Source organism: Vicugna pacos, chromosome 25 (assembly GCF_048564905.1).
Source record: "Vicugna pacos chromosome 25, VicPac4, whole genome shotgun sequence".
NCBI lineage: Eukaryota > Metazoa > Chordata > Mammalia > Artiodactyla > Camelidae > Vicugna > Vicugna pacos.
Window position 1 is genome coordinate 36,416,506 of NC_133011.1, and position 26,576 is coordinate 36,443,081.

At 55.2% G+C, this 26,576-nt stretch overlaps 1 protein-coding gene across 1 annotated transcript in view; it reads right to left on the reverse strand.

Annotated features, from left to right (window-relative positions):
* COL22A1 (collagen type XXII alpha 1 chain) overlaps positions 1 to 26,576 on the reverse strand; it is a 212,646-nt gene that overhangs the window by 153,439 nt on the left and 32,631 nt on the right. The window contains exons 4-7 of the mRNA XM_072949767.1: positions 21,158 to 21,232; positions 13,061 to 13,172; positions 8,749 to 8,872; positions 3,960 to 4,235 (exon numbers count right to left, since the gene is read on the reverse strand). Coding sequence (XP_072805868.1) covers positions 3,960 to 4,235; positions 8,749 to 8,872; positions 13,061 to 13,172; positions 21,158 to 21,232 — 587 coding nt within the window. The remainder of the gene's footprint in view (positions 1 to 3,959; positions 4,236 to 8,748; positions 8,873 to 13,060; positions 13,173 to 21,157; positions 21,233 to 26,576) is intronic.

Here is a 26,576-nt window from a genome sequence, read left to right on the forward strand (position 1 = left end):
AGCGAGCTGGCAGGCGGTGTTTCAGCCCCGCCTGAACTTCAGGGTGACAGCAGCAGTAGCCAACAGCTTGCTGGTGACTCTGAGCAAGACCCACCCAGCTGGGCCACTCCCAGATCCCCGACCCAGGAAACTATGAGACAAAACACCTCTGTCGTCTCCATCTGGTGTTGGGTTTTTTTGGGGGGTGGTATTTGTTATGCAGCTACTGCTAACTCATACGCTCCCTCTACTGTCAGGAAGGGTTCATGGGCCCCTTCACCACCACATGGCTCCTGGTGCAGACGGCTAGCGCTGAGCAGGGCGGACTGCACGACGGGTGTACATGTGTGTGTCCGTCTCTCCCCTGGGCTCCCCACACTGCCCACATCCCTCAACTACCCAGAGCCCTGTCTTCCCATCTGCTTTCCCCTCGAAGGTCCTCCTACCTGCTCTTCACAAGGCTGGCTCCTGTCACCTCCCCCCTCTGTGACCACCCATCAGAGCCCGGCCCTCCCTGTCCCTGTCACCCTGCACATCCTCGTCACAGCGATCACCCCGGTCCATCATTCTGTGTGTGGTTCTCAATTTACTCTTTAAACTGGGCTTCCCCTGCTGGAACTCAGCTCTGTGAGGCAGGCCCCTCGTGTTTCTGCTCCTTCTCTGTATCCCCAGTCCCAGAACAGCTCCTAACACAGCAGGGGTCTCAGAGACACAGAATTAATGGCTGAAGGCGCGCACACACGGAAGAACACGTATCGAACGGAACTCGGGCTGAACCGATGGATGGAGAAATGCTCATTTTATTAAACGCTGATGCTGAGCACCCCGGCCTCGCACCTCCCTGGGTCCTTCTCCGGCCTGTGCTGCACTCGGGGGCCCTGAGCACGCCGACCAGGCCGGCGGTCAGCCCGACCTCATCCTCCCGGCTTTGGGACACACCCCAGTGGATGTAAGCCCGCTCCCCCAACTTGGCTCAGAAGGAACAATAACAATTCCAGTCGTCCGTCTGTTGTATTTCCTGCAGGGACACCGGCCCACAGACAGGAGGAAAGGACAAAACACAGAGAGAAGCTTCTGAACAAGCCTGTTTGAAAGAGACGGTCCTGCTTTCTGCATCAGCAGGAGTACGTGCTCGGCAGCTGGGCCCGTCTGGCCAGGTGGCGGGGACAGAGATGGGGGGGAAAGGCAGAGGCTCAGGGTCAGGGCGGAGCGCGGGTGGCCTGCGGCCTGCAGAGATGCTCCCCGGTGGGGCAACAGGGCCTGGGAGCCAGAAGGGGTCCCTTCCGATTGCCTGAAATCCCACCCTTCCCTGGCCACCCCCACCTTCCTCTCCACCCACCACCGCCACCAAGTCAAGGGGTCCACCTCCTGACACCCCCCGCCCCCGCTCCACTCTGAGACCTCTGCTCACGTCTGCCCCCTTAGCAGTTCTGTGCTGAACTACTGCAGGGCCCGCTCCCTTCTCCGGCCTCTCTCTGGGTTCCACCGTATGCAGTTTGGTGGCCCTTTTCTGGCTACAGTTTGGAAACCAATTCAGGAGCAGAGAGCTTAGAATCTGGGGTCAGCCAGGCTGGGGTCTGGGCCTCAGCTCTGCTCTTCTCTCAGAGTAGCTGGGCAAGACCCCGATCTCCTGAAGCTCGGTCTCCTCTCCTGCAGGATAGGGATGCTGACACTGACGCGCCAGGTGTGGTGAAGACCCGGGGGTCACAGGCGCGCGGTCCAGTGCAGGCGCACCCACAGGACACTGGGTCTCTCCCCGCTGTGTCCAGGCCCCGAACCCCGTGGTCACAAGTACCCCAGCCTCGCTTTTAGAAGGCTTGCAAAGGAGCAAGGGACTTGATATTGATTCGCTCTCCCTGCATTTCACCAGGATTCATTTTTAGTCTAGGAACCCAACAGGAAACAGGAGGTGGGCACAGGGTTCCACTGACAGACACCAGGCTCTGGGGCTCCCCGGTACCAGGTACAGGTGTCAGGCACAAGGACACGGGCGGTGCGGGACTCCGTGTGCCGCGACAGCCGGGCGGGACGGGGCTGGCGCGTGAGCTGCAGCTTTAGTGGGCGGGCTTCCTGCCCTCTCCTCACTCCCCGCTCTCCCCTTTCTAGGACCTCTGCCCAACTTACTGTGGCCTTCACTTTAAGGAATCTGTACACAGACAGTATTTGCAATCTAGTGTTTACCTAACAAAACAAATTACAACAGACTTTATCACTTTGATTATGGTGTCTTTTGCCCATAATACCATTTCTTGAATCTGGATGTAGTCAAACAGACTCATTTTTTTAAGTTTATGGTTTGCCTTTGACAGATCAGGAAACAATATTTGCAACATATATAATATATAAGCAGTTAGTGTCCAGAAACTATACAGATTATTTAGAAATAATTGCAAAAAAAGCATCATCATTATAAAAACAGCCAAGTGCTGTGAACCAGCATGAAGCGGAAATCAACTGGGCAACCAGCACACTCGTGGGAGGACTTCTGAGCTCCGCGGAGATGCAGACGGAGACCACGGTAAAACGCCACCGTGCCCCTTCCTAGCGCCTCTGACCAACTCACTCTCGCCTTCACGTCAAGAAATCTGTATACAGACAATATTTGTAATCTACTGTTTTGGTGGAAAACAGCAAAAATGTCAAAAAAAATCTATCAAAGTGTCGGTGAGGATCTAAGGAAATCTTCCCTATACTGCTGTTGGGCACTTAAATGTTCTGTCACTTTGTTGAGAAGTTAAAATATGCTGGAAAGGCAAAAACTGTTTACCCTACAATCTAATCACTGAACCCAAGGGTGCACACCCCAGAGAAACTCTCTCACTGGCCTGTATCTCCAGCCTCAAGAGTGTCACCCTGTCTCCTCCATGAGGAAAGCCCATCTGGAAATGTTCCACCTTGTTCACAACCGAAGGCTTCCTGATTATGATGGTGAAATATCAAAACAATCTAAACATCCACTAACAGGATAAAAAAACAAGCAAAATAAAGTATTACGAAGCAGCTGAAAGAAGGAACAAAAGCTTAGACACAGAATCTTGAGAACAAAAAAGCAAGATGTGGCTAAGTATGCTGGACATCATTTACATAAATTTCAAAAGAATCCAGCACACGTCCAACAACACAGTATTTGATAATGAATATGCCCAGAAGTGTAAACAAATCAAAGAAACAGTTTGGGGAAGAGCCCGTCCAGGTCATGGGCTGGTCACTTCTTGGGAAGCAGGGGCTGCCTCCGGCCATGGGGGATAAAGCTGACCTGACCTCAGCCTGATGACGGCAGGTAAGCGCGCGTGTGTCCTGCGTGCGTGTCTGCATGGACAGGTGTGGGAATGCATTTCTAGAGGAAAGAAAGAAAGAAAGACTACAAGAAAGTGAAAAGGAGAGAAAGGAAGTCGGGGGGAGAGGAAGAACACTGGCAGGGAGGTGGTGCCAGGACCACCATCCAGGCACTGACCCGTCCCAGCCGCTCCCCTGCGCGGTGCGCTGGGAATGAGTTTTACTTATTTCCCATATACTTTCCTAGAGTTTCCAAGCTTTCTACAATCCGAGAAGAAAGGGGAAAGAGTGTCTATGTAAATCTACAAGGAACCTTATAATTCTATTTCCCTTTCTGTCCCTACCTGAGCCCTTGGCAAGATGCCTGGGAAACTCTGGAAGGAAGTTTCACTCTTCTCTGCCAAGTCTACACATAGATGCAGACTTACGTCCCGTGTCCCCAGTGCTGAGCACAGTGTCGGGCACACAGAAGGCGCTCAGTGCGTAGGTGAGAAACGACTGACGAAACGGCTACAGAACCAGATGAAGGCATGAGTGTGGTGGGGATACGGCCGTTTTCTGAGTCAGGGCCTCCTGTCTAAGACAGTCTAAGATGATGCCCTGATCAACGGGCCAGGCAGGTGAGGGGACGTCAGGGGCACCTGGCTCGGAGGCCCTCCCCGGGGGCCCCAGGACCCCGGCCGTGGAGGAGGGCCAGTACTCACGTCGATGGGCACGCTGTCGTAGAGACGCTTGCCGATCACGGTCTTGCCCTGGATTTCGATGTTCTCCCTCTCCTCCAGGGGCAGCGTCTGCACCAGCGCACAGTCAATGTACAGGGAGACGTTCTGCGCCTGGATGCTCAGGGCCACCTTGTGCCAGTCCCGGTCGAAGAGGTCATTGACCCGGGGACCTCGGAAGACCACCCTGACGGCATCCTTCATGGCGCCCACAGCGTTGTACTCAACGGCCTTGTTCTCGCCGTCCAGCCGGATGGACACCTGGGGATGAGAGAACCAGGGGCTCCTTGAGCTGCAGGGGACCAAGGGAGGGGCAGGCAGGTGGGGAGGGGAGATCCCAGAGTCAGACCTGACAAACCTGAGTCAGATCCTGGCTGTGACCCTTACCAGCTGCTCAGCCTCAGGCAAATCGCCTCACATCCCTAAGCCTTGGCTTCTCCTCAATATATGCTACTGATACCTCCCCGGCAGGCTGTCCTCAGCCTTAAATTAAATGGAAGACTTGAGCTCACACATTAATCCAGGGGTTGAAACCTTAAACGCCCAGAGGGGCTCTGCTGGTAGGAGCGAGGCCACTGTGCAGAAGGGCTTGGGCTGTGAGACCTACCAGAAACCCTGACTGGTTTCAGCATCTTTTAAAACCCCAGGTTGCAGAACGAAACATATTCATGTCCGGATGCCGGGTGCCAGCCTGAGACCTCGTCCATTAACCCCCACTTCTCTTACCTTGAGGATAAAATTGAAGCCCCATTAGAATAAAGTAATTCGTGTAGTGGACCATGCCTGTCTTTTGCACTGGATGCCCCCTCAGCCCTTTGCAAAATGCCTGGAAAACTCTGGAACAAACGTTTATTTTTCTCTGTTTTTTAAGAATGAATGAACGAATGAATGAATAAATGTGCATCTACAGGCTGGCACACTATTTGCTGAGCATCCTCTGTGACGGGTAAGCAACCTGTCAGGTGTCAGGGATGCCAGAGAGAGCCAGCCCGACACTCCAGCAGCGCGTGGAGGTGGGGGACCCAACCTCGCATGGAAGACAGGCACTCACTGAGGGTGTGGGTGGGGTGAGTAGATTCGTGTCCACTCTCTGCGGGGTCAGGCTTCAATCGCTGATACCCATGCTCCGTCCCTCTCTGCCTGGATCTCGGCTCCCAGACCAGAATCTCTGACTTCTTCACCTGGACTCCTGTGCCCTTTGGCTTCCAGTGAGTCTGGCAGCGGAGGTCAAAGAGCAGGAAGAGAGGGTCCGAGACTGACACTTCCTGCCCTGCCCTGCTTCCCCTGGTTCCAGATGGCTATGTCCCTCCCCCTGCCATGGCTCTTTGCGAGCTCTCCCTCCTCCATGACTCTGGAACTCACCGTCTCCACTAACCACCAACCTCCCCTGCCCAGGCCGCTCCAGCTCTGGGCGGAAGCTTCCCGCTGTTGCTAATTCCGGGATGTGGCAATCTCTCTCACTGGTGTCCTTAACCCTGACCCTTAACCTCATCAGCTCCGTTAATCCTGGACACTTTGCTGAAACACGCTTCACGAATCTGGGCTGTCTGTTGCTCGCCTACACCCAAGTCACTTCTAAGCTGTGTGACCTTGGGCAGGTTGTTCAACCTCTCTGTACTGTTTCCTCACGTGTAAAATGGCACCCATGACAGCGCCTACTTCACAGAATTCTTATGAGGATTAAGTGAATTAACACACACGTAGAACATTTACGCAGCATTTATTATATGCCAGGCACTGTTCTAAATACTAGCTATACCAAATCAAGTAAGCCAGTTCAAAGATGTCACCTTGGTGACGCCGCCTCTGACACACACACGTAACTGGATCTAACCTGGTCACTTGCTCGCACGCCCTCAGGCGAGGTGATTTAGCTACTTTTGTTCACAGCACTTCGGGTCAGTGCATGCAAGTATCTCGTTCATTTATTTTGTCCCCGTTTCTTGCTGCTCCACACTCTGCTTTCAAGCTGGCATCTCTTTAACCCAGGGGCCAGGACAAGGCAGGCCACACAGCAGCTCTCAGCAGACAGGGACTGAATGAAGGACTGAATGAGAGCCCGAGGGTAACAGAAGGTACCCACCGCCCTGCGGAGGATCAGCCAGTGTTTACACCACCCGGGGGTTCTGGTTTCTGTCTGGGCCCCACGTGGCTGCAGTACAGCCAAGGGGGACCTAAGATTTCTCTCTAATTGCCTTGCCTGCTGACACGTTAGGGTTAGGGTGGAAACCAAACTCCAAATCCCTGACTAATAACCTGGAACGTCTCACACACATAATCTAACGCTCCATGATGAAACGTGGTCTGCCGTTTCCTGAAGTTCGTTTCAGCTGTTTGAGCCCTGTATCCCTGAGCCACCGCGGGGGCTTCCTGAGGCCGTGGGTTTATTTTCCAATGTTCCTCTTCCTTCCAGCACAATACACAGCAGAGGAGGGCCCAAGGGCCTGAGTCCCGTATCTACAGGGTTAGCTGGGGCTCAGGAAGGCACTTCAGGGCTCAGGTCCATCAGCAAACCCTGCTGATTCTATTTTCAAAATATCCAGAATCCAACCATTTCTCCCCAAGTCACTGTTACTAGGGGTCAGAGTCAACACCATCTCCCGCCGAGAGGACACCAGTCCCCTAGGCTCTTGTTCAAGGCCCGCCCGCGTCAGCGCCTAGTCTAAGTCCTGACGCTGGCCTACGAGGCTATGAAACCTGGCCCCCACCCCAACCTGAGCCCACCTCTCACCACCCGCCACACTCCGCGCCAGTGCCAGCCTCTCCTCTTCCTGCCCCTCTGTCATATCTGGAATGAATGGCTGCTCCTCGGCCTCTCCAAATGACAAGTGGGGGGAATGCCACCTGCCAAGGGTGGCTGTAAATACCACGGATATAAAAATCTAGGTCCTGTTACAGGTCTACAATGGCTCCGGGAGCGGGGGAATGTTGCTAACACCACTCTGCTCACAGACTGTCTTCTGGCCGTGGTCCATTTCTCCTGTGTCCAGCCAGGACTCCGCCAAGGCCTGGGGTGGCCACCATGGGCACTTCCAGGGCCAGGCACCCTCCGGGGCTGGCTCAATGGAACGGAACTGCCGGGTGCCTCTCTGAAAATGAGCCTAAAGTTTTCCTGGGCAGGTTCTGCCTCCGCACGTCTCTGCGGAATTGCAGCCCGTGGCTCGTTCCAGCAGAAGGAGGGGAGGAGGCAGCCGTGGCCGGCAGGGAGAACACAGCTCTGCACACGCCTTGAAGGAGGAGGATGCTGACTGCAGGGGTGGTGTGGGCTCGCCCCACAGGAATGTCATGGCACTGGACCCCCAGAAACCAGAGACACCAGACCCGCGTGTCTGCAGACGGGGGCGGCTGAGGGTTATGATGAGCTGCCTGCTCTCTGGAAAAAGAGCCTCTGGAGAAGAATCTCACTCCTCCACTCAGCCTCCCACACTGAGGAAACCAGGCCACCTGGCAGCCAAGCCTGACGGCGGTTACGCACCTCAGTCTGACCAGGATGCTGCAGGAAAGGCATTCAGCAGGACTAACTCACGGGCCAGAGCCCGCGGGGCACGGTGGGTAACACAGATCTGGAGCTTGATGGCCTGGGTTCAAACCCCACCTCCCCTCCTCACGAGCCACGGAGACACAGGCAGATGCCTCAGTTCACCACAGTTCAGGCCCTCCTTGTAAGATGGCAGCGTCGAACCTGCCCGCAGGGTTGCCCCGAGGACCATGTGAATATCTGCAAAGCACTCAGGACCACCCTCAGCTGCTACTGAGTGTGGGTGAGTGCGGGTGAGACCCGTGCATGGCGTCAGGGTCCAGCTCCAACCTCAGGGAGGGGAGCTGGCTGCTGGGCGCGGCCCTCTCTCAGGAGCAGCCCGTGAGAGCAGCTGCCGTGGTCCCGTGGCTTGAGCGTGTTTCTGGTTTATTTCAACCCCAAATGAAAATACAGCCAGCATCCCCAGCTGAAGACGGGTGACGTCTCCACACAGTTTAGTCTCAAGAGAAGACAAGGGCGGTGATACAGCTATGGCGGGCCTGCGGACTCCGAGGAAGCGGGGCTCGGGGTTTGGCAGAGCACAAAAAGTAGTGTCGCCTGCATCTCAAACAAATGTACTGTGTTGCTGGCGTGGGCCTGGAGATGAGACCTTCCTGGCTCTGCTGTGTGTGGTTGATGGGAATGGAGAGCCCCATGCACCAGAGGTGGGCAAAGATGGGCTTCAGAGCTCCATTCAAGGTAAAACCAAAGAACATCATTAAAAAAAACTGTCTTACACGACAGTCTGTGTTCTAGACACTTCAGAGACATTATTCCCCCGATGCCTCCATCAACCAGACACGGCAAGCATCCTGTTTCCATTTTCGGGCTAAGAACAGCAAGACCCAGAAAGCGCGTGCGTCCCAGAGCCCACACCCAGAAAGGAGCAGACACAAGGCACAAACGCAGGTCCTGCTGGCTCTGAGCCCGTGTCCCCCACCACACCCTGAACACGCTGCTAACAGAGCACGTGCCGAGGACAGCAGGGCTGGCTGCCACCTCCCTGGCTGGGCTGAGGGTCCCCGAGCCAAGAACGAGGTCCTCCGCCCCACCCGGGTGCCAGGCACTGGACAGTCACGGGGGAAGCGGCTGCCGCTCTCTGGCGGTGTGACACCCCCTGCGGGGTCCCTGGGCCTCGGCACTCCAGACTCTCCATCTCTAGGGCCCAGAACAGAGACCCCTGGAGAGAACACAGTGGGTAAGGCCATCCCGAGAAAGAGGCAGAAATGTGCAAGAGACAAGGTGTGCCGCTCCCACCTGCGGGATGCCGTACTGGTCGATGACCTGCCAGATGTACCAGTCCTCTTTCCGAGATGTTTTCCTGAGCCGGAAGGTGGTGACAAAGGCATACTCGTCAGGCAAACCTTGTGGGAACACATCCCTGGAGGCAGAGACAGACGACACCAGGCTGAGAACAGTCACTACAGAGGAAACTCACGTGCCCTGGGCTCACGAGGGCCTCCCACTTCGGCCTCTGAAGCCAACCCTCTCACCTGCCTTCACTGCCCTTCCCTCAGTAAGGACCACCATACAACCCTGGTGACCCTCCCTGTGGCCCTGTCATCACTCCCTTACCCCCACCTCTAGCCCCTTCAAATCCACCCCGTGGTACCCGTCTGCTCTCATCTCTCCAAAATCAATGACACGTGCCAAACTGCCACCCCCTCCCCAGGGTCAGACGCAGCTGAGTGCCCCAGCCTTCAGGCCTCCCTGCCTGCTCCGTCTCAGCAAGGCCACACTGGGGTACCTTATCCTGCCTGGCACCTGCCCCACGTGCCGGGACATCCCCCTCTCTCCACAGAGCCCTGCTTTCCTGCAGGGCGTGGGGAGCCAGCCCCTCACCTGGGGGAGCTCCTCAACCCCCTGCAGCTCCAGTCCAGACAGTCCTGTAACCGCCCTTTCCCCTCCAAATTCAGAATGAAAGTTGTCCCCACAATACGTCACGAGTGCACGGTGTCGCGATGCACGTGTCATGGCTGCGGGCGGCCGGGCCCGCAGGGGCTAACCCCCGCAGCCTGGCTGTTGAGGGGCCGGCTGGCAGCGGCTCCCACCCCGAGAGGGGGGCTGGCCTCCAGGCTCTCCTCCTGGCCGCGAGCTGCGGCACCTTCACCCCCACGCCGGCCACGGAGGGGCCAGATGCTGCTCCGGGGGCAAGGAATGCAAGGTACCGCCTTCCGTGTTGGAGGAGGCGGAAGCTGTCTGGCCAGAGAGCCGGGAAGGGAAATGAGGAGGCGTCCGGGTTCCTGGTTCTCAGACTCTCGGACCCTCAGGGACCCTTTGTTTGGCTGTAGAACCTGTGAGCAAAGACTGGTCCTCCCTCTGCGGCTCTCCGTTCACAGACCAAAGCTGGGCGTTGGCCCCGTTGTCCAGAGCCACTCCCTGAGCTGGGATGTCACCCAGGACCACATCCGGGCACTGGGAACAGCGCCCATCACTCAGGGTGCCAGGGTCTCCCTCAGGATTCAGGGACATCCTAGGTCACTGCCCACCCGGGAGGGGGCCGGGGCCTCGCCACCCGTCTGCAGGGGTATCAGCTCTGGGGCACAGGTGGGTGTTTCCCTTCACTTCCTTCTTCTTGCTCTTGCGCCAACGAGGCCGGCCACGCCACTGCTCTTTCCCACACACGCTCACTTTTCATGCCTTTGAAACAACACACGCGTGTGTAACACAGAGGCAGACGCCCCGTGCGCCGTGTCCATGTCTCCCTCTGTCTGCACACGGCAGACGGCCCGGGCACCCCCGTGCGCCGTGTCCGCGTCTCCGTCTGTCTGCACACAGGCACAGCTCGCTCTGCAGTGCTTATTAGCTTTATCGTGCTTCACAGATTCGTGTTTTCAAAAATTGAAGATTTCTGACAACCCTGCACCAAGCAAGCCATTTTTCCAACAGCATTCTTTTTCAAATGAAGACACGTACGTTGTCTTTTAGCCGGTTTGCTACTACACGTTTAACAGACTACAGAACGGCGTACGCGTAACTCCCATATGCATGGGGAAACCCAAATACTCGTGTGACCCGCTGTACTTCCATGTTCCCTTCACTGCGGTGCTGTGGCACCAAACCCCAACATCCCTGAGCTCGGGCAGGAATGCCTCTATCAATGGAGAGGTTAAGGCTTTTTCTTAGACTACATACACAGCCTAAGAAAAAATGATGCTCAGGAGGGGAAAACAAAGGGTCACAACAGAGGGTCTCTAAAGAAAACAAAACGGCCTCATCTAAGCCTTTCCACAAACAACGGAGCCGACTGCGAGATTACAGTGCAGGGGTGGACAGACTGGAGCGGGAGGACCCGGGTTTGAGGCCAACCTCTGCTTCCCAGGGACTATGAGATTCTGAACAAGCTACTGCCCTGTTTTGAGACTCAAGTGTCTCATCAGATAAACGATGAGGATAATACAAGCCTTGCTCCCCTCCTTTGACCACAGTGAGAAAGAAATTAGATAAGGTGTGTAAAATGCCCTTTAAACATCAAACAAGTGAGAAAGAAATACAAATTGAAAAATCTATGAAAAGTGTAACTACTGAAAGCGATGCCCCTTTCCATCACGAACACGGTTCACCTGCAGGTTGAAGTGCCCCGCGTGTGTGTGTCTGTGTGTAAATGGCAAAGCACCGGGGAAAGAAAGGGGCGCGCTGCCCTGACGTGTCGGGGCTTTGCTGGCTGGATTTTGTTTCTGATGTTTCGCCACTGGAACAAATTCAAAACCGTGTAGAAACTCCTGCTCAGGGCGACTCAACACAAGCCCAAATCCATTTCTCAGAAGCCCTCCAACCCCACGTTCCAGAGGGCAGTGCCCAAAGTCAGCCTGCTCTTGGCCCCAAGCGTCTCGGCAGAAAGACAGCGCCGTCCCGGACGGGCCCCTGCCGGGCTTCCCACCCCATCTGTGTAACGTGCGCGTTCTTCTCTTTGTTTTGTTCTTTCTCTATCGCATGACTGCTTTACAGTGAAGCTGCCTGTGGTGCTTCCTAAGAGGTACGGGTGGTGAATTGGATGGGTACGGCCAAAAAAGCACAGGGGGTAAAGAGGGAAATGGACCCGGATTCCGCTCCGCCCTGTGCAGCCCCCGAACGGGGCCAGGTGGCTAAGCGGGAGATCCCAGCACCTGAGTCTCAGCACCTGCAGGATGGAACGATGCCCACTGCCGGGAAAGGCACGCCTCCTTTAAGGGTCCCTGACCGTGATCACGGTTCCCACTGCACGGTGAGAAGAGGAGACTCGAGAGGGTGACCTGTCCCATCCCCTCTTCTGTCGCGCCACTCCCACGTCTGCAGGCTCCCGATCGAGTGCCGGGGGCAGGGATGGCACTCACAGAACGCTGGCTGAGTTAGAAAAATGACTGCACGCCTGCAAAACTCAAACTCTGAGGCCAGGTGTTCCATGCCCACCTCTGCCAGGCTAGTACCTAACGGGGCATTTTCACGACTGTGTACTGACTCATCACTCAGCCGGTGCTGACGAACTCCCTCCATTGCGCAGGTGTGGCCCGATGCTGGGACTGCAGCGACCAGACTCAGGTCCCCCCGGAGCTGCTCACTGAGCAGGGGAGACAGTCTGCAAAGGACTAACTGCACAACTGCAGTTGGCTTCAACGTTACAACGTTTCATGCAGGAGTACAGCTTGTGAGGAGCGAGGACAGGGGAGACCCGACTCAGTCTCAGGCCGGGGAAGGCGTCCTGGAAAGCAGGATGGCTGGGCTGTACTCAGAAGGGCGAGCAGGTGTCCCCGGGGAGGGAAGACCACGAACAGAGGCTCTGCCCTGGGAGGAGGGTGGCGGGAAGGCTCCCAGAACAGAGACAGAGGAGCCGGACTAGGGAGCGCCATGGAAGAGCCTGAGGCCAAAAAGGCAGGACGGGGCCAGATCACACACAGGGTCTTTCCAGCCCATTAGCTTAAGAACACCCTAAACAATGAGTTTGAAGGTGGAGGCAGAGTGTCAAGACAGAATATCACTTCTCATTTTCAAAAGCTCAGTCTGCCTGAGAGGCGCTTCATGGAACATCTCGTTCGGGCATCATTAACACCTGACTGGAGACCGACAGCTGTCGGACTCTGGACACATCTTTGGAGCATAATCCTCTCAACAGTGTTGCAAGGTGGGAACATCCATCTCAGGTGAAAACATGCCGTGATGGAGGCACAGGGGCCTCTAATAGGTCGTGGGAGGCCAGGCACCCGGTAAATACTGACCTGGGTCTCCACTGGCCAAACAAGCACCGGACTCTGGGGGGCAATATGCCTGCGGTAACAGAGCGGCCAGGCTGGAGCAGATGCCGAGGGTCTAAGCCGTAAACGTTTGTTGTTTACTGAACTGACAGAAAAACGCATGCATGATCGGACTGCTGGTACAGAGAGGTGAGCACAGAAGGACCAGGGGACCAATAGCGTTCATGGTAATAGATCGGCTAAGAAACAGGCTGAATCCCAGGTCAGGGATTCAGTCGCCTCGTCTCAGGGAGGCCTTACCAGGTGCTCTGGAGGCTAAAGCCCTACCCAGTGCTCAGGGAGCAACCATGGCCTCCTTCCTGCCCCTCTAGGTAAGTGTGGAAGGAGACGTCACCACTCACTCGGTCCTCTGCACCACAGGGAAGGCGCCCATCCGGACATAGGAACTCTGCGCTCCGGTCTCCCTCTTCCCCAAGATCGCCTTCACGCTGAACAGATCCATCAGGTCAAAACCTATCCAGAGAGAAGAGCAGGGAGTGAGTCCGCCAGGAAGAGCACAGGAGACGGGGAAAGCACGCCTGCTCTGCGAGGGCAGCCCGCCCACCCTGCCCGGGGAGCGGAGCGGGATTTAAGCGGAGGGAACTGTGCAGATACATTTCCCAGGTGAAAACATGAGGCCACAGCAGAGTCCGGAGCCGGCCAGCTTCCACTGCCACTGCCCAGTCCAGGGAATAGATGCAGGAGAAACGCAGCTGCTGGGGTTTCCCAGGAAATGTGAGCTTGTGACAGTCCTGCATCACAGTGAAGCAGGGAGAGGACGGGCACTGTCCTGGCCGTGTGGCCGGGGTTCCGGAAGCCCCCGGAGGAACACCTGGCTCACACAGGTCGGCCTTGCAGGCAAAGCAGCGATTTAGGGCTTTCTGTCCTGCGGCCACATTTCTGCAATTCATTTGGATTTTGCTTGAATTATAGTTCAGCAGCTTTTAAACTGTACAATTTTAAAGAGCAAAACATCAGAGAAAGGAGAACTGTGTTCACGAGCTCCCATTAGTGGACAGGTGTATCTTGTTTCGCTTTGGCTCTAAGAGAGGCCTCAGGTATTGACCATGTAAAGTGATGGAAAAGACATGACCTTTGGGCTCAGGGGAGCTAGTGGGACAGGGGGTCACCCAGCTCAGTCACATATTTATGTGACACTGAGCGAGTCACATAACCCCAGGAGCCCCGGTATGTGGTTGTGAAAGAAGGCATTGACACCCGTGTGAATGAAAAACACTGCCTGCCACAGAAGCAAACAGGACGCTACAGCCACCAGCCCCCTACGGTGAGCCCTGAGGGAAGTCAGGATGGAAACAGGATGCCCGCCGTCAAGCCCTCAGCCTCTGCAGCCACCCCGCCAGGGTGCCCCCGCCAGGAGACTCAGGATGGGAAAGCACAGGACACCGGCCCTAGAGAGCCAGGTGCAGGTCAAAGGAGTGATTTCAGTGAGCCCAGACTTTGCACCTTCCCATACAGAAAAATGCGCTGAATTCCTTAACTTGAGATACCTGGTTTTCTTTCATTAACAGCAATCTTTTGATGTTTCGACTACCTGGTCTTTGCTGCAAAAACTCCTATATATCCTGGCTCCTCCCCTCCCTCAGAGCTGTTTGAGAGGCTGTCTCCTGGGCTTGAAGTCCTCGGAAAGTCTGCCTAATAGAACATAATTCTCAGCTTTCAGGATATGCATTCTTTTTCAGTCAACACCACGGAAGAGCTTGAGGCCGCCACTTGGGCTGCTGTGAGAATCCCATGGGACCACTCAGCACACAGTAGGAAACTGGTTCAGCAGGTGAGTTATTACTCCTGATTCTCCACCACCAGCAGCACATCCTTACTCACAACTCCCTACAAAACTGCCTGGACCAGTCGGGGGGCGGTGGGGGGCTGACTTGAGTCCTGGAGACGGGGTCCTCCGAGGAGCCAGACCACAATGCCCACACGGGACGCGAGAGGAGTGAGGCTGGTGCCTGCCCTCAGGCGGCCCCCCTCTCACCTGCCAGAGCTTCCCGCTCCCCGGGGAGACAGTATCAGCCAGCACATCACATTGCTGCCTCGGTGTGGGCACTGTGGGGTGACGAAGGAGGAAGGGCTCTGGAGGTAGAAACATTAGAGTTCAAATCCCTGCTCTTACACTTGTGGGGCACATCAGGTAGATGTCCATTAAATACCAGATGCTCTAAACAGATCCTTCTCCCTGAATGAGCACGTGATTGCTCTACTGTCCCATCATAAGTTCTGAATAAGCATTCGGGGGTGGTCTCCCTGGCAATGATTCAGGGTGACCTGGGCTGAGTCACCTTCCCCTCCCAGAATCAGTCCCCTCGTCTGTAAAATGGGAGAGTGGGTGGAATCTGATCACCTTTGGTGACACAATAACTATGTATCACATTTTCCCAATGTTCATCATGGCTGGAAAGAGCATGTTTTCCAAACTGCATTTCTTGCATAAGTGAATTTAAATGTCTGATTTTTACGCAATAAAAAAGCCCTCCATTCTGCAAGCATGAGGCTGCTGGTCAGGGAGAGTTCCAAAGCAAGGGAGTGAGTCCCCAGTAAACGCACAATGTGCACTGGGTGCTGAGGATGTGAACAGAGCCCACGGCACACTCTGCCCCGGGGCAGCCTTCTAGCTGAGTGCCATGGGCTGAATGTGCCCCCGCAACCCAAATGCAAATACTGAAACTTGACCCCCAGTGTCATGGTTTATGAGGTAGGGGCTTTGGGGGTGGTTAGGTCATGAGAGTGGAGCCCCCATGGATGGCGTTAGAGTTGGTATAAAAGGGGCCCAGGAGCTCCCTTGCCCCTCCGCCATCTGAGGTCCCAGCAAGAAGGCCATCTGTGAACCAGAAAACAGGCCCCCACCAAACACCAGATCTGCAGGTGCCTTGATCTTGGACTTCCAGCCCATAAAACTGTAAGAGATAGATGTCTGTTGCTTTTAAGCCTTAGTTCACAGTATTTTTGTTACAGCAGCTCAAACGGACTAAGAAACTGACTAACTTTGAAGAAATTATCTGATTTTTTTTTTTTTTGAGCCTGTCTCCTTCACTGGAAAAACGGAGAGAGCAGTAATTCCTTGCAGGGGTTCAGAGAAATGACCTCAGCGGCGCCTGCGGGAGGCCAGCACCGAGTAGTTGCTCAGCCAACAGCACGAGCCCTCCTGGGGACCACGGTGGGAACCGTGTGACCCCCGTCCTACGTGAAATCCCCCGTCAAAGCAGCCTCGTAGCCTGGCCACAGCCCGGCCGCTTCTCCCACAGCCCCACCACTAAGCCTGGTTACAGGGGACCAGGCCTCCCTCGGCGTGGCAAAGAGCAGCCACCTGCCCCTGCAGGCGGCTGTCCTGGGTCCTCGAGCTGTGGGCGGGTTGCTGACAGTTCAGCATTGCCTGGAGAAAAGAGGCATAAAGCGTCTTGGCATCTCTGGGCGCTATGCCTCACAGAGCCAGGCAGGTCAGCTGGGAGCAGCTAGTGGGGCTGCCCAGGGCCCACCTAGGAGAGACCTCGCAAAGCTGCAAAGCGCTGCCAAGTACACGGGGCCCTGGACCTGGAAGCGCCCCTAGGGGCCTGGGAAGCATGAGACACTGGGAGAGGCTGGTGCCTGGGAGTGGAGTGATGGGCCCAGAAGGTTCCATGGCAGGACACCAAGTGGTAAAAGGCGTTTGGGGCTGTCTGGGGCTCAGATTCTGCTCCAGAGAAAGGTGGAGCCGGTTTGGAGCCAAGCTGTCCTAGGTCTAAAAGCTGGCCCAGCAGCGGCCAGAGGCAGGCCGGCATCCTCCTGCCTCCCCGACAGTGAGGCAGAGACAAGGGCCCGCCCCGCAGGCCTGCCACCTCCAGCAGCCTGAGGCAGGCGGCTCCCTGTGGGCTCTCCCGTCCATTCTCTGAGGCTCTTACCCACCTGGGGGCAAAACTCCTGGAGCAGGAAAGGTTACTGCCTGGAGGTAGGGCAGCGGCGGGCTGCTGCTCCAGAGAATCTGCCACTTTAATTAAGGGGCGAAAGTGGGGACAGGAGGGCGTCTCACTCAGACACACCTGGGCGCCTCCCTGCTCCTAGACTCTGCTGCGCCCTGACTCTGGTGCAACGACTCAGCCCCTAAAATCTCCCACTTCACTGGGCTGCCCAAGGCCTCACAAGGATGTCCGGTCCCCAGAGGGCCCACTGAGAGGTGGCACTTGTTCAGAGGGCGGGTTCAAAATCTAGCAGACACGTGCCCAAAGCCCACCCTGCGAGGTGTCTGGGGCAGAACAGCAGAGACACCTGCTCCTCCACTTCACAGCCGCGCCCCTGATGCCAGAGGTCGCTGCCTGGCGCTGGGTTTCCCTCTAGCAATTATCTGTGGGAGAATTAACAATAACCATAATGATAAACAGTTTTAAAAAAGCAAACATATGCTCCACTTTCTAGCTCCACTTTCACTGGTTTCAATGAATAAAAACAAAGACTTAAACACGACAAAACTTCAAGCAACAAGCAATTAACTAGGTGGCAGCAAAGGGCATGGAGAAAAGAGGAACGGCCTGAAATAAACAAGGGCTGGGAGGAAAATGAAAAGCGTTCCCGAGGTAAGTGGACTCTGACGCGCGGCATCGGGAGATAAAGGAGCCATCGTTTCACACAGAAACTGCAAGGGCGCACCTCCCCGAAGGCACTGAGTCAGCTGAACCAGGCGGCGTCAGGGACCCGGTAATGACTGCGGGGCGCCCGCAGGTGACACCCGCTTCCTGTGGGCGCCTACTGTACGCTCTGCCTCGTCCTTCACAGGTCCGCGCTGGACGCAGCGGGGCTGGCCTCCCCGGGCACCAGTCACCCCCGGGTCTTCAGTGGGTCTGGCCGAGGTGCACTCAGCTCGTCCGTCTATGGGACTGCTTTTCTCACTAGAAGGTGAGTGATTTGGGGAACCTGATCTGATTCACGTTTCCATCCCTAAAAATGGAGGACTTCTGGTTTCCGTTCCTCTTTGAGGCATCGTTTGTGGAAAGATCAAAAGGGAGAAGGAAGGAATTCCCTAAACCATTAAGGGCCTCTTACATATTAGATGCCCTGTTGGCTGCTCAGATTCTAATAATGAACAGGACAAAATTCCAGCCCCCGGAAAAGTTTAGTGCCTACCGGGAAACAGGCACATAGATAAGCAGTGTTAGGTACCATGGGTAAATGATAACGAGGGAGGTGCCTGGGCTTGTACTGGAGCACACGGAATATTTCCTGCGTCCAGCTGAGGAGCAATCAGGGAGGACTTCCCAGAGGAGGCAAGGCCTGGGCTGAATTTGAAGAACAAATAAAATCTGGGCAGATAAGAAAAGGAGGAAAGGGCATCCAAGGTAGCTGGATGTGCAAAGGTCACCAGACCAGAGTCAGCTGGGCTCCTTTTGAGACTCCTGGCTATTTCGGGATCTCCAGAGCCACAATCAGGGGGACTCTGGCTGGGGATAAGTCAGGCAAGGGCAGACAAGGCTGGGCTCTGCCGGCCACGCGAGACAGTTTGAGTTTCTTTCTGCAGGCAACAGGGAGCCACCGCAGGGCTTTAAAGCAAAGGAGAAACACAATCCTGTTTCTATTTTAAAAGGTCATTCTGCCAGCAGGGGATGGAAGAGCAGGACCAGTGAGGACCAGACTTGGTAACACAGGGCGGAGGAGGAGGGGCGGAAGAAGCACCAGACTGAGGCTATTAGAGATGATCGGTCGTGACTCAGTGATTATCAACTGGATGTCGGAGCCCAGGTAGGAGGAGAGAGAATCAGGATGTCTGTGGCCAAATCTCAGAGCTGGACCAGGCCTAGAACCTTCCTTAAGCATTAAATAGCTATACTCTCCCCACTGCCCCCCCCAATGTTGTATAACACCTTGAGTGGCTAGAACTTGGAGAGCATTCTGTTCTTAGAGTCTAGAGGGGTCCTCACAGACAGTACGTTGGCTCCACTATTGCATAAAGTGGGGAAACTAAGTCTCAGAGATGCCAGGAGACGGACCACGGCTGGCGGCTGGGGAGCAGCATGTCCTGTCTAAGACCTTCGCCTCCAAACTGCCTCGTCTGTTCTCTTCCCCATGTTCACAGGCCCTAAAAATAGCTGGAGTCATTTAAGGAAACGTCTGGAGGTGAGGCTTTGGGGAACCACAATACTTTTTTACAAAAGCTGATCCGATTACCCAACTGCATTTAAGTTGGCATTTAAGTCTGAGAAGATCGCTCCGTCCTAACTCTGGTTCAGCCTCAGCACGGCGGGGGGAGCGTTTTTTCTGGGCTGATTATCATTAGAGGAGACAACGGATCCAGGGGGCTGTCTGCTCTTGGAGACACACAACCAGGACGTCAGCACCTCGTGCTGACGGGTGCCCACAAGGCACTGTGGCTTCTTTCCTGGGGGCCTCGGAGCCCATGGAGGGGAGCGAGGTTCCAGCGTTCCCCAGGCTGCGGACCCACAGGGTGGGTTCCGAACAGAGGGTCCCATGTCTATCCAATCACCACAGAGACTCCTCGGCACCACCTTCCTTGTGTGCAGAGACGAAAGGATCTGTCCCCAGCTCTGCACGTGACTCGTGTGCACACGCACACACACACACATACACACACACACAAACACACGTTCCGAATCTTCCCAGCAAGAATCAGTTATTCCCCATTAGAAAAAACATTGGAGGCTCTTCAGTCCATACAATGACAGGAAAGCTTATTCTGCGTTACAGATGACGTAGCAAATTCATATGCTCATTTGTGTTCCCTCCCTGCCTCCCTCCTTTCCTTCTGAAGGTTTGGATGTGAGCCCTCACTCCACCGCAAACTCAGGCAAGTTGCTTAATGTGATTGTACCTCAGTTCCCTCTACTAAAAGATACATAATAGCACCAGTCTCAGACGCCAGAAGGGCTCAGTGAGAGAATAAGGGCATATCCCTTGGCACGCAGTGAGTCGGTGTCGAGTATCACCACCTTTGCTACTGTCGTAACAACTTCCCTTCTGCGGACAGACACACTGGATAATTCTCTAGGGGCGATACTGCTGTGAAGGACTCATCGCTCAGGAAGCCGGAGATGGACAAAGCAGAAGGTACGAAGTTGCTCTGAAGGGTGACCTCAGCAGAAGCTGTCCCAGGGCAGAGCCTGGCGGCCCATCCACACTCCAGGGATGGAGGTTGGATTACCCAGAACCAGAGCTCAGCTGGGCGTCACCGCGGCAGTAAGTGGGAACATCCCTGTCCAACTGCCCAGCGTGTCTGCCCTCTGGGCAGCGACTCAGCTATGAACATGCTCACGTCAAGGCAACTGCGCTAGCAGAGGGAAGAGGGTGAAAGTCATCTTTATCTCGTGAGCTAGACAGAGAAACCCTGGCAGAGATAGGACCACACTGTCCGCCAACTACACACCAGGGGCTTCCTCAGAAGTGCCACGAGTTTATCTGGGAGGCGCCTGATGGAGAAGGAACGGCGGCAGGCAGAGACGGCAGTGGATGAACAGAGTCAGCTGCCCGGTGGGCGACCACAGCTGGACCCCAGTGGGACACCCTGGGAAATGGGTCAAAGAGCTGGGTGTTCCTTCACTGATGGTCACTGATTGAGGGCTGGGTTACTCCCTGGCATTTCACCTCCCATGCACACGGGCAGCACAGCCTTCTGTCGTTCTAGAAACGTCCCTCCAGCACCAAGATGCAGAGGCTGGCGTCTTCATGTGGCCACGGCAGGGCCCCTGGGATAGAGGCAGGGCACCGGCAGTGCCTACAAGACACCTGGTCCTGATCTCTTGCACATGGCTCACTGCTTCGGATGAGAGACAGACTACACGTGGGTTAGAGTTGGACCCAAGATGCTTTGGGAGGGAAAGCCGGGGCCCCTGGTGAGGAGAGCAGCGCTGGTGTCCTGGAGGAGGAAGAAGACTTTCCTGGATCACGCGCTTGAAGTGTCCAGCAGGATGAGTGGCCACCAAGAGAGGTAACTGACGCTCAACACCGTCAGGGTGACAGGGATGCTGGCTCAGCCATGCCCACGCACCCTGATCGCTGTGGAACATACGGAGACAGCCTCTAACAAGATAGCGCTATTTATTTCTGCCGCTGGCTCTGCAATCATGCGTCTCCCAGTTCTTTTATCCATTAATCCTCTCATATATTTATAACTCTGATTCACTGTCTCCCTCATTCCCAAATACATTTATTTATCCACCCTTTCACTCACGCTGCCAATCATCCGCTCACTCATTCACCACCTCGCTCACCCTGCTGCATGCTTTATGACTCCCACAGAATCACCACTGACTCCCAGGTGGAAAACGGGAAATTCTCCCCTACTGGACGGTTCACTGATGGAGTGGCTACCTGCACGTTTCAAACTATCGTATCAGGACTTGGTGAAAGATGGGAGTGAGGGAGGCATCGGTGAGGTCACCCCTGAATCAAGGAGGGTCACATTCAGGTCCGGGAAACAGCCCAGCAAAGCAAGCCACGTAGGGTGGCCATTTCTCTCCCACCTGTGATTTCCTTGGTTCCGCCATTGGTGTGCTTAAAGCGATCTCCTTCCACGCGGACGCTGGGGCAGAGCACGTCTGAGAAAAGCAAGAGGAAACAGAGAGGCTGATGAGTGAAGGCAGCCCACGGTCACTCCGGGGACCCTCCCAGCCCGTAGGACGTCCAGCCTGGAGCAGATGCAGTGGTGCTGCCACATTTAGGAACTACTTCATTTACGCCCAGATACACTTGAAAGCATCGGCCCTGCAAATCCTGGGCTCTGCGCTGGGGGTGAGGTAGGAGCGGGCCTGGTCCTCACCCACAAGGGGCTCACAGCCTGCCCGTCAGAGGGAGCCACACACAGGAACCCATGTGGTCAACAGTGTCACAAACGAGGTTTCTCTTAAAGGAACGGGAAGACTCAGCCCGACGCACAAAGGAACACAGGGGATGCCGGCAGAGAGCAGCTCAGTTTTGAAGGCATGAGCTTGTATATGCAAACCCAAGTCAGCGGGGCGTCGATGGAACGGGCACAGTGTGCTGCGGGCCCACCTGCCTCCCTAAGGAGCTGCAGTGCAATTCCAGGGACAAGGCTGCTCAGTTACACAAAGGCCCTGGGGTAAGCCACACGGGAAAACACAGTTCACTATAGGACATTACATAAACGACTGATCTAAACCTCCTCACAATTTCTCACTTAAAAAAAAAGCGGAATGAAGAGGGACTCTTCCAGTTGCCCTAAAAATCCCGGAAAGAGAACCAACCGCGAATTGTAAAGTTCTGGGTCCAAGCGCTGGCTCTGCACCAAGTCTCCTCGTCTCTGGGTCAGTGTGAGCGTGTGTGACATGAGACACCTTGCAAAGCACACACTTGTCGCAGGGCCGCCTGGAGGACAGGCCAAGATCAAGACACACAGGACTGGCTCTGGGTGAAGAGGCCAATTTAAATTTAGCGCTGGAGGCAGCTTAGCAGAGACCTGCGCTGCCCTTGAAGCGATACGGTGCCACACGTCCCCATAGTAACCACGCATGACCAGGCAGTGTGGTCATCCCGTCAGTTCTGTGTGCAGTGATCTCCTTTCGTACTGAGGGGCACAAATACTTCGCGGTAGGACCAGCTTGAGGTCTCCTAACCAGTTGGCGAGGGGAAAGAATGATACCTTCCCTGACTTGGGAGGAGGTATTTTTAATGTTTATCCTAAAAGGCACCAGAGGTCTGACAAGCCCCAAGGAAGGGGTTATTTTGGAAACAGCATGGGGCTGTCCGTCTAGAACCAGATACAAGAGAGGATGCTAGTGCAGTATTTAGACAGCTCTACCCAGGACAGTGGCAGCTGCAGGGTGAGGACCAGCTGCTTGAACTTGGGTGGGATGCCAGAGGGACTGGCTGGGGACCGAGCGTCATTTAAAATGAGTTGACTCAGGAGGTTTAGTCTTGATTATGAGCAAATCTCTGGAGGCTGATGGCTGGAGCTCAGGGCAGGCAGAGCCACTGAGCCTTGCCTCTGTAAATAAAGGGGACAACCTGATTCCCGAACCCCGACGGCCAAAGGCAGCCCACGAACACAGAAAGGATGGACACTTTTCAAAGATGCTAGAGCTGGCCCAAACTGCTTTAAGAAATCATTCCTCAAAACACCTGCCACCCTCTCCTGGGGCCCTCACTCAGCCTCACACATTCGAAAGCCTCGAGGGGGAATTTATAGCTGACATATGTCCGGACAAATGGACCCCAGAACACCTGTTCCAGCCAGAATCCCCAGGGAGGACCAGGCCCTTAAGGTTCACTTGTTGGCAGGGAGGAGGGACTAGCCTCCAGGTCCCTCTCAGCCCATAACTGCATCCCTCTGGCCAAGAGATGCCCACATCTTGGACAACGATCTACTTATTTCCAAGTTAACTCATTTACTAAAACTAAAATATTTATAGAGCCCCAGATACATTCCAGACACTGAGCCAGTTCTAGGGACTCACAAATGGGATCAGAGGCGAGGCGCCGTCCCTGCCTTCAGGGCACCCCTGGGCTGACTGGCGAGGGGCCTGGAACGTGTAAGCCCAAGGAATTTTGTTGGAGCTGCAGTGACATCCCTGAGTCTCCTCGCTTCACAGGCTCCTCCTCGACCGTCAGGATTCTGCTCAGCACCCTCGCCCAGAGCCTTGCTCTCACTCACTCCCTTACCGCCCGGGCAGGGAGCCCCTGGGCAGGGCCCCGGGTCTGGAGCTGACGTCGCCGAGCTAAAGGCCCTGACTGGCGTGGCTGTCTCCCCAGCGCGTCTGCAGACCTGGCGGAGTCTCACGGCTCCAGGCACAGAGCGGGCTCGAGTTCATGCTGAGCAGAAATGACCAGTGACACCTGAGCTGAGAGGTAAATGCTGAGTGGTGGCCTGGACGACTCCCAGGCACGGGCTTCGTCGTGATGCTGACGACTAGGTGAGGAGATTTCACAGGCCCTGGGACTCGTGCCACAGAGAAGTGGCAGACACGGTTAGCTAACCCAACACCCATTCCCCGCTCCTTCCTTGCTAAAAGAATGTCACTTTTATTCAGATGGCAGTGTTTTCAGCTCAAGGAAAAAAGCGGTGGCTGGCTGGTCTAAGCCCATGACAGTTATTCCAGCCCCCACCTTCCAGCTGGGATGGACCTGTGACCCAGTTCTGGCCAAGGAAACGAATGACAGAGGAGCACCGTGGCTGGGGCGGCATGGTTTCTTAGAAAGCTTGCTTTTCCCGGTTTAAGGGCACAGGCAGCTAGATGGGGTCAGCAAGGGTACTTCCTCTCCTTCTTTCCTCAAACGCAGGACATACGTCTGCAGGGCCGTCTATAAGAACTGAGGAGAGAGGCACTCCAACACAGCTGCCCCAAGTCCAGGTGGAAAGCAGAAGAAAAAGAAACTTGTTTTCCTGGTAAAGGAGCTACTGGCAGATGGGACCAGCTCCACCTCACTGGTCAATCCGGATTTATCAGGTGATCATTCAGGATCAACAGAAGAAGCAGTTCTGGAATTAAGGGTAAGGCTGAGTCTCAGGTGTCAAAGTGTGTATTAAATTAGTCCTTGGTTAGCTGGCTGACTTTCCCTTTTCAAAGTGTGAGAACACGACAAAGACAAGGCTGGTAACAAAGGCCTGGAGTTCATTTAACTGCCACCCACTGACGTCCACACTCCCTCAGTCTCTAGGAAGGGAGAACATTCCAGACTTCTGGAGAGGAGCAAGCTCACCCTCCACAGCGTGGGTTCCGCTTCACCAGAGGCTGGGCCTTGGCTGATCAGAGCTGCTGCTCCCAGGGCAAAACACAGAAATCAATGCAACTTCTCTGGAAAAACTTCGCCATGTCCTCAGTTTACCAAACAGCAAAGGGAGAGAGAGCACAAGATGGTCTCTAACGTCCTTCCGCTCTGCACTGACACACCCACAGTTCTGTCTGGAGAACACACATCACACCATCCCCTGGCTCCCGGCCAAGGGTTTCTCCATGCGGGAAGAAAAGGGTGCTGCCAATTAAGTGCCTATTGTGTGCCAATCACCCAGCTGGGGATTTTACCTATAATCACCATTCAAGGAGGCAGATTTTGTTCCCATTACCCAGATGTAAAAACTGAGGCTAAGAGAAGTTACGCAGCTTACCAGACAGGAGGAGCATCTGGATTTAAATAAAGGCCTACATGGGTCTGGAATCTAGGAGTAGAGGCGGTTCCCCAGTCTAGCGGAGCAGGACGGGGAGAAGCAGGGAGCAGAGCCCGAGGGCTCAGCGAGCAACGGAGAGGAAGCAATCACTGCCCATCCATCACCTCCCAGCAGCCGCTGCTGAGTGCAGCTAACCACAGACCAGATGATGACATTCCAAGTGGGCAGAGGAAGAGGCGGAGGAGGAGAGATGAATCAGACACCCAGCAGACACACGGCAGCTCCTCCGCTGCTCTGAGGCCAGCCAGGAAGTCGTCCACACAACCCCACCGTGGAGAGCCAGCAGGGCCCCAGGGATGATGTGAATAATGATCAGAGTTGTAAGGGCTGCCAGGACTGATGCCTGCATGCCAGGCACTTCGCTGGGCGTGCGACGCTGACTGTTTGTGCTCTGCCGGGCGACAAGAGTTATCTCCGTGCCCTGCAGACACACAGAGAGAGCTTGCTCTGCCCAGACACTGTGCTCGGCACGTTGGATCCATTAGTACCTTTGACTGACTCCTCCCTACGGCCGTCCGGGATAGGTGCTGCTGTTCCCAGATGCGGAAAGAAGGGCATTAAAAAGTTAGCCAACTGTCCAAGGCTGCAGAGCTAGCAGGTGGCAAAGTCAGCAGGCTGGCCCCAGCAGCTGGCTCTTGACCACTACCTGACTCAGTCTCTCCCAGGTCACCTGCCCAAGGTGCACACAGGGACCCATGTCTGTCTGTCTCCAAAGCCTGCAGGGACAGACAGCCAGCTTGCTACTTCCTGAGGCAATCCCTTCTGCCTCTGGGCATCCCTGACGTGTCCAAGGGGCTTCCTCACTCTGAGCTGAGAGGTTTCAAGTGCTCTCCAAGTTCTGCCCACCAGGTCCATTTGCTGGTGCCCACTTATACCTGGCTCTGGGCAGGGCACTGGGGACCACGGCGGGGGCAGATGGCGAGGGCCTGTCCTCAAGCTTGCCCTCTGCTGGCACCAAATCCAAACCAGGTCCCGTTCCCTCTCATGAAAGCCGGTTAGATGTTTCAAGATAGCCAGTGTGCTCCTCTCTCCAGGCCTCTCCAGCTGAGCACCTCTGGCTCCCCGGCAATAGAAAGAATAAGATCCCACTGGAGCATAGTAAACTGGCTATACGTCCATAAAAAGAAAAAAGGAATCAACAAGCATGCACATGATAGGGTCATGGCTCCCGAGGGCACGGCTGACGCGTGTTTAATGCTGACAGAGGCCAGTGTTTAGCATCCTGTTTGACACACACCAGTATATTTATCATGCCCATATTTCAGACGAGAAAACCGAGGCTAAGATGGCTTAGATGACCTGCTCAAACCACACCTTCGTCAGTGGTGGAAACAGGATCCAAACTCAACCTCCAGCACTTTCATACTCACTACCACAAACCGACGTATACATGGGTGTCTGGAAGATCATATAAAACGCCCAAGCTATGGTTACCCCCGGGGGACAGAACTTGAAGTGTTTTCTTAAACTCATTTTTGCTTTTCTGTATTTTCAAATTCACTTTAAAGACTGGAATATGATTCATGAGTACAATATTTTTAGGTTCTAAATATTATTTTTTAAAAGCAGCCCTGAGCCATGCCCTGAGGCAGCAGGAGGCTCCAGGAGAAGCAGGCAGTGGGACGGCCAGTGAGCGGCAGGTGGCAGTGAGGGCTGTTTGCAGAGGTGAGCCTGGGGTCCTGGCGGACGGCTGGGGCTACACCAGATGCAGCATCCCCTGGAGGCCTGGAGGATGACAGGGCCTCGTGGGCTCAACATGC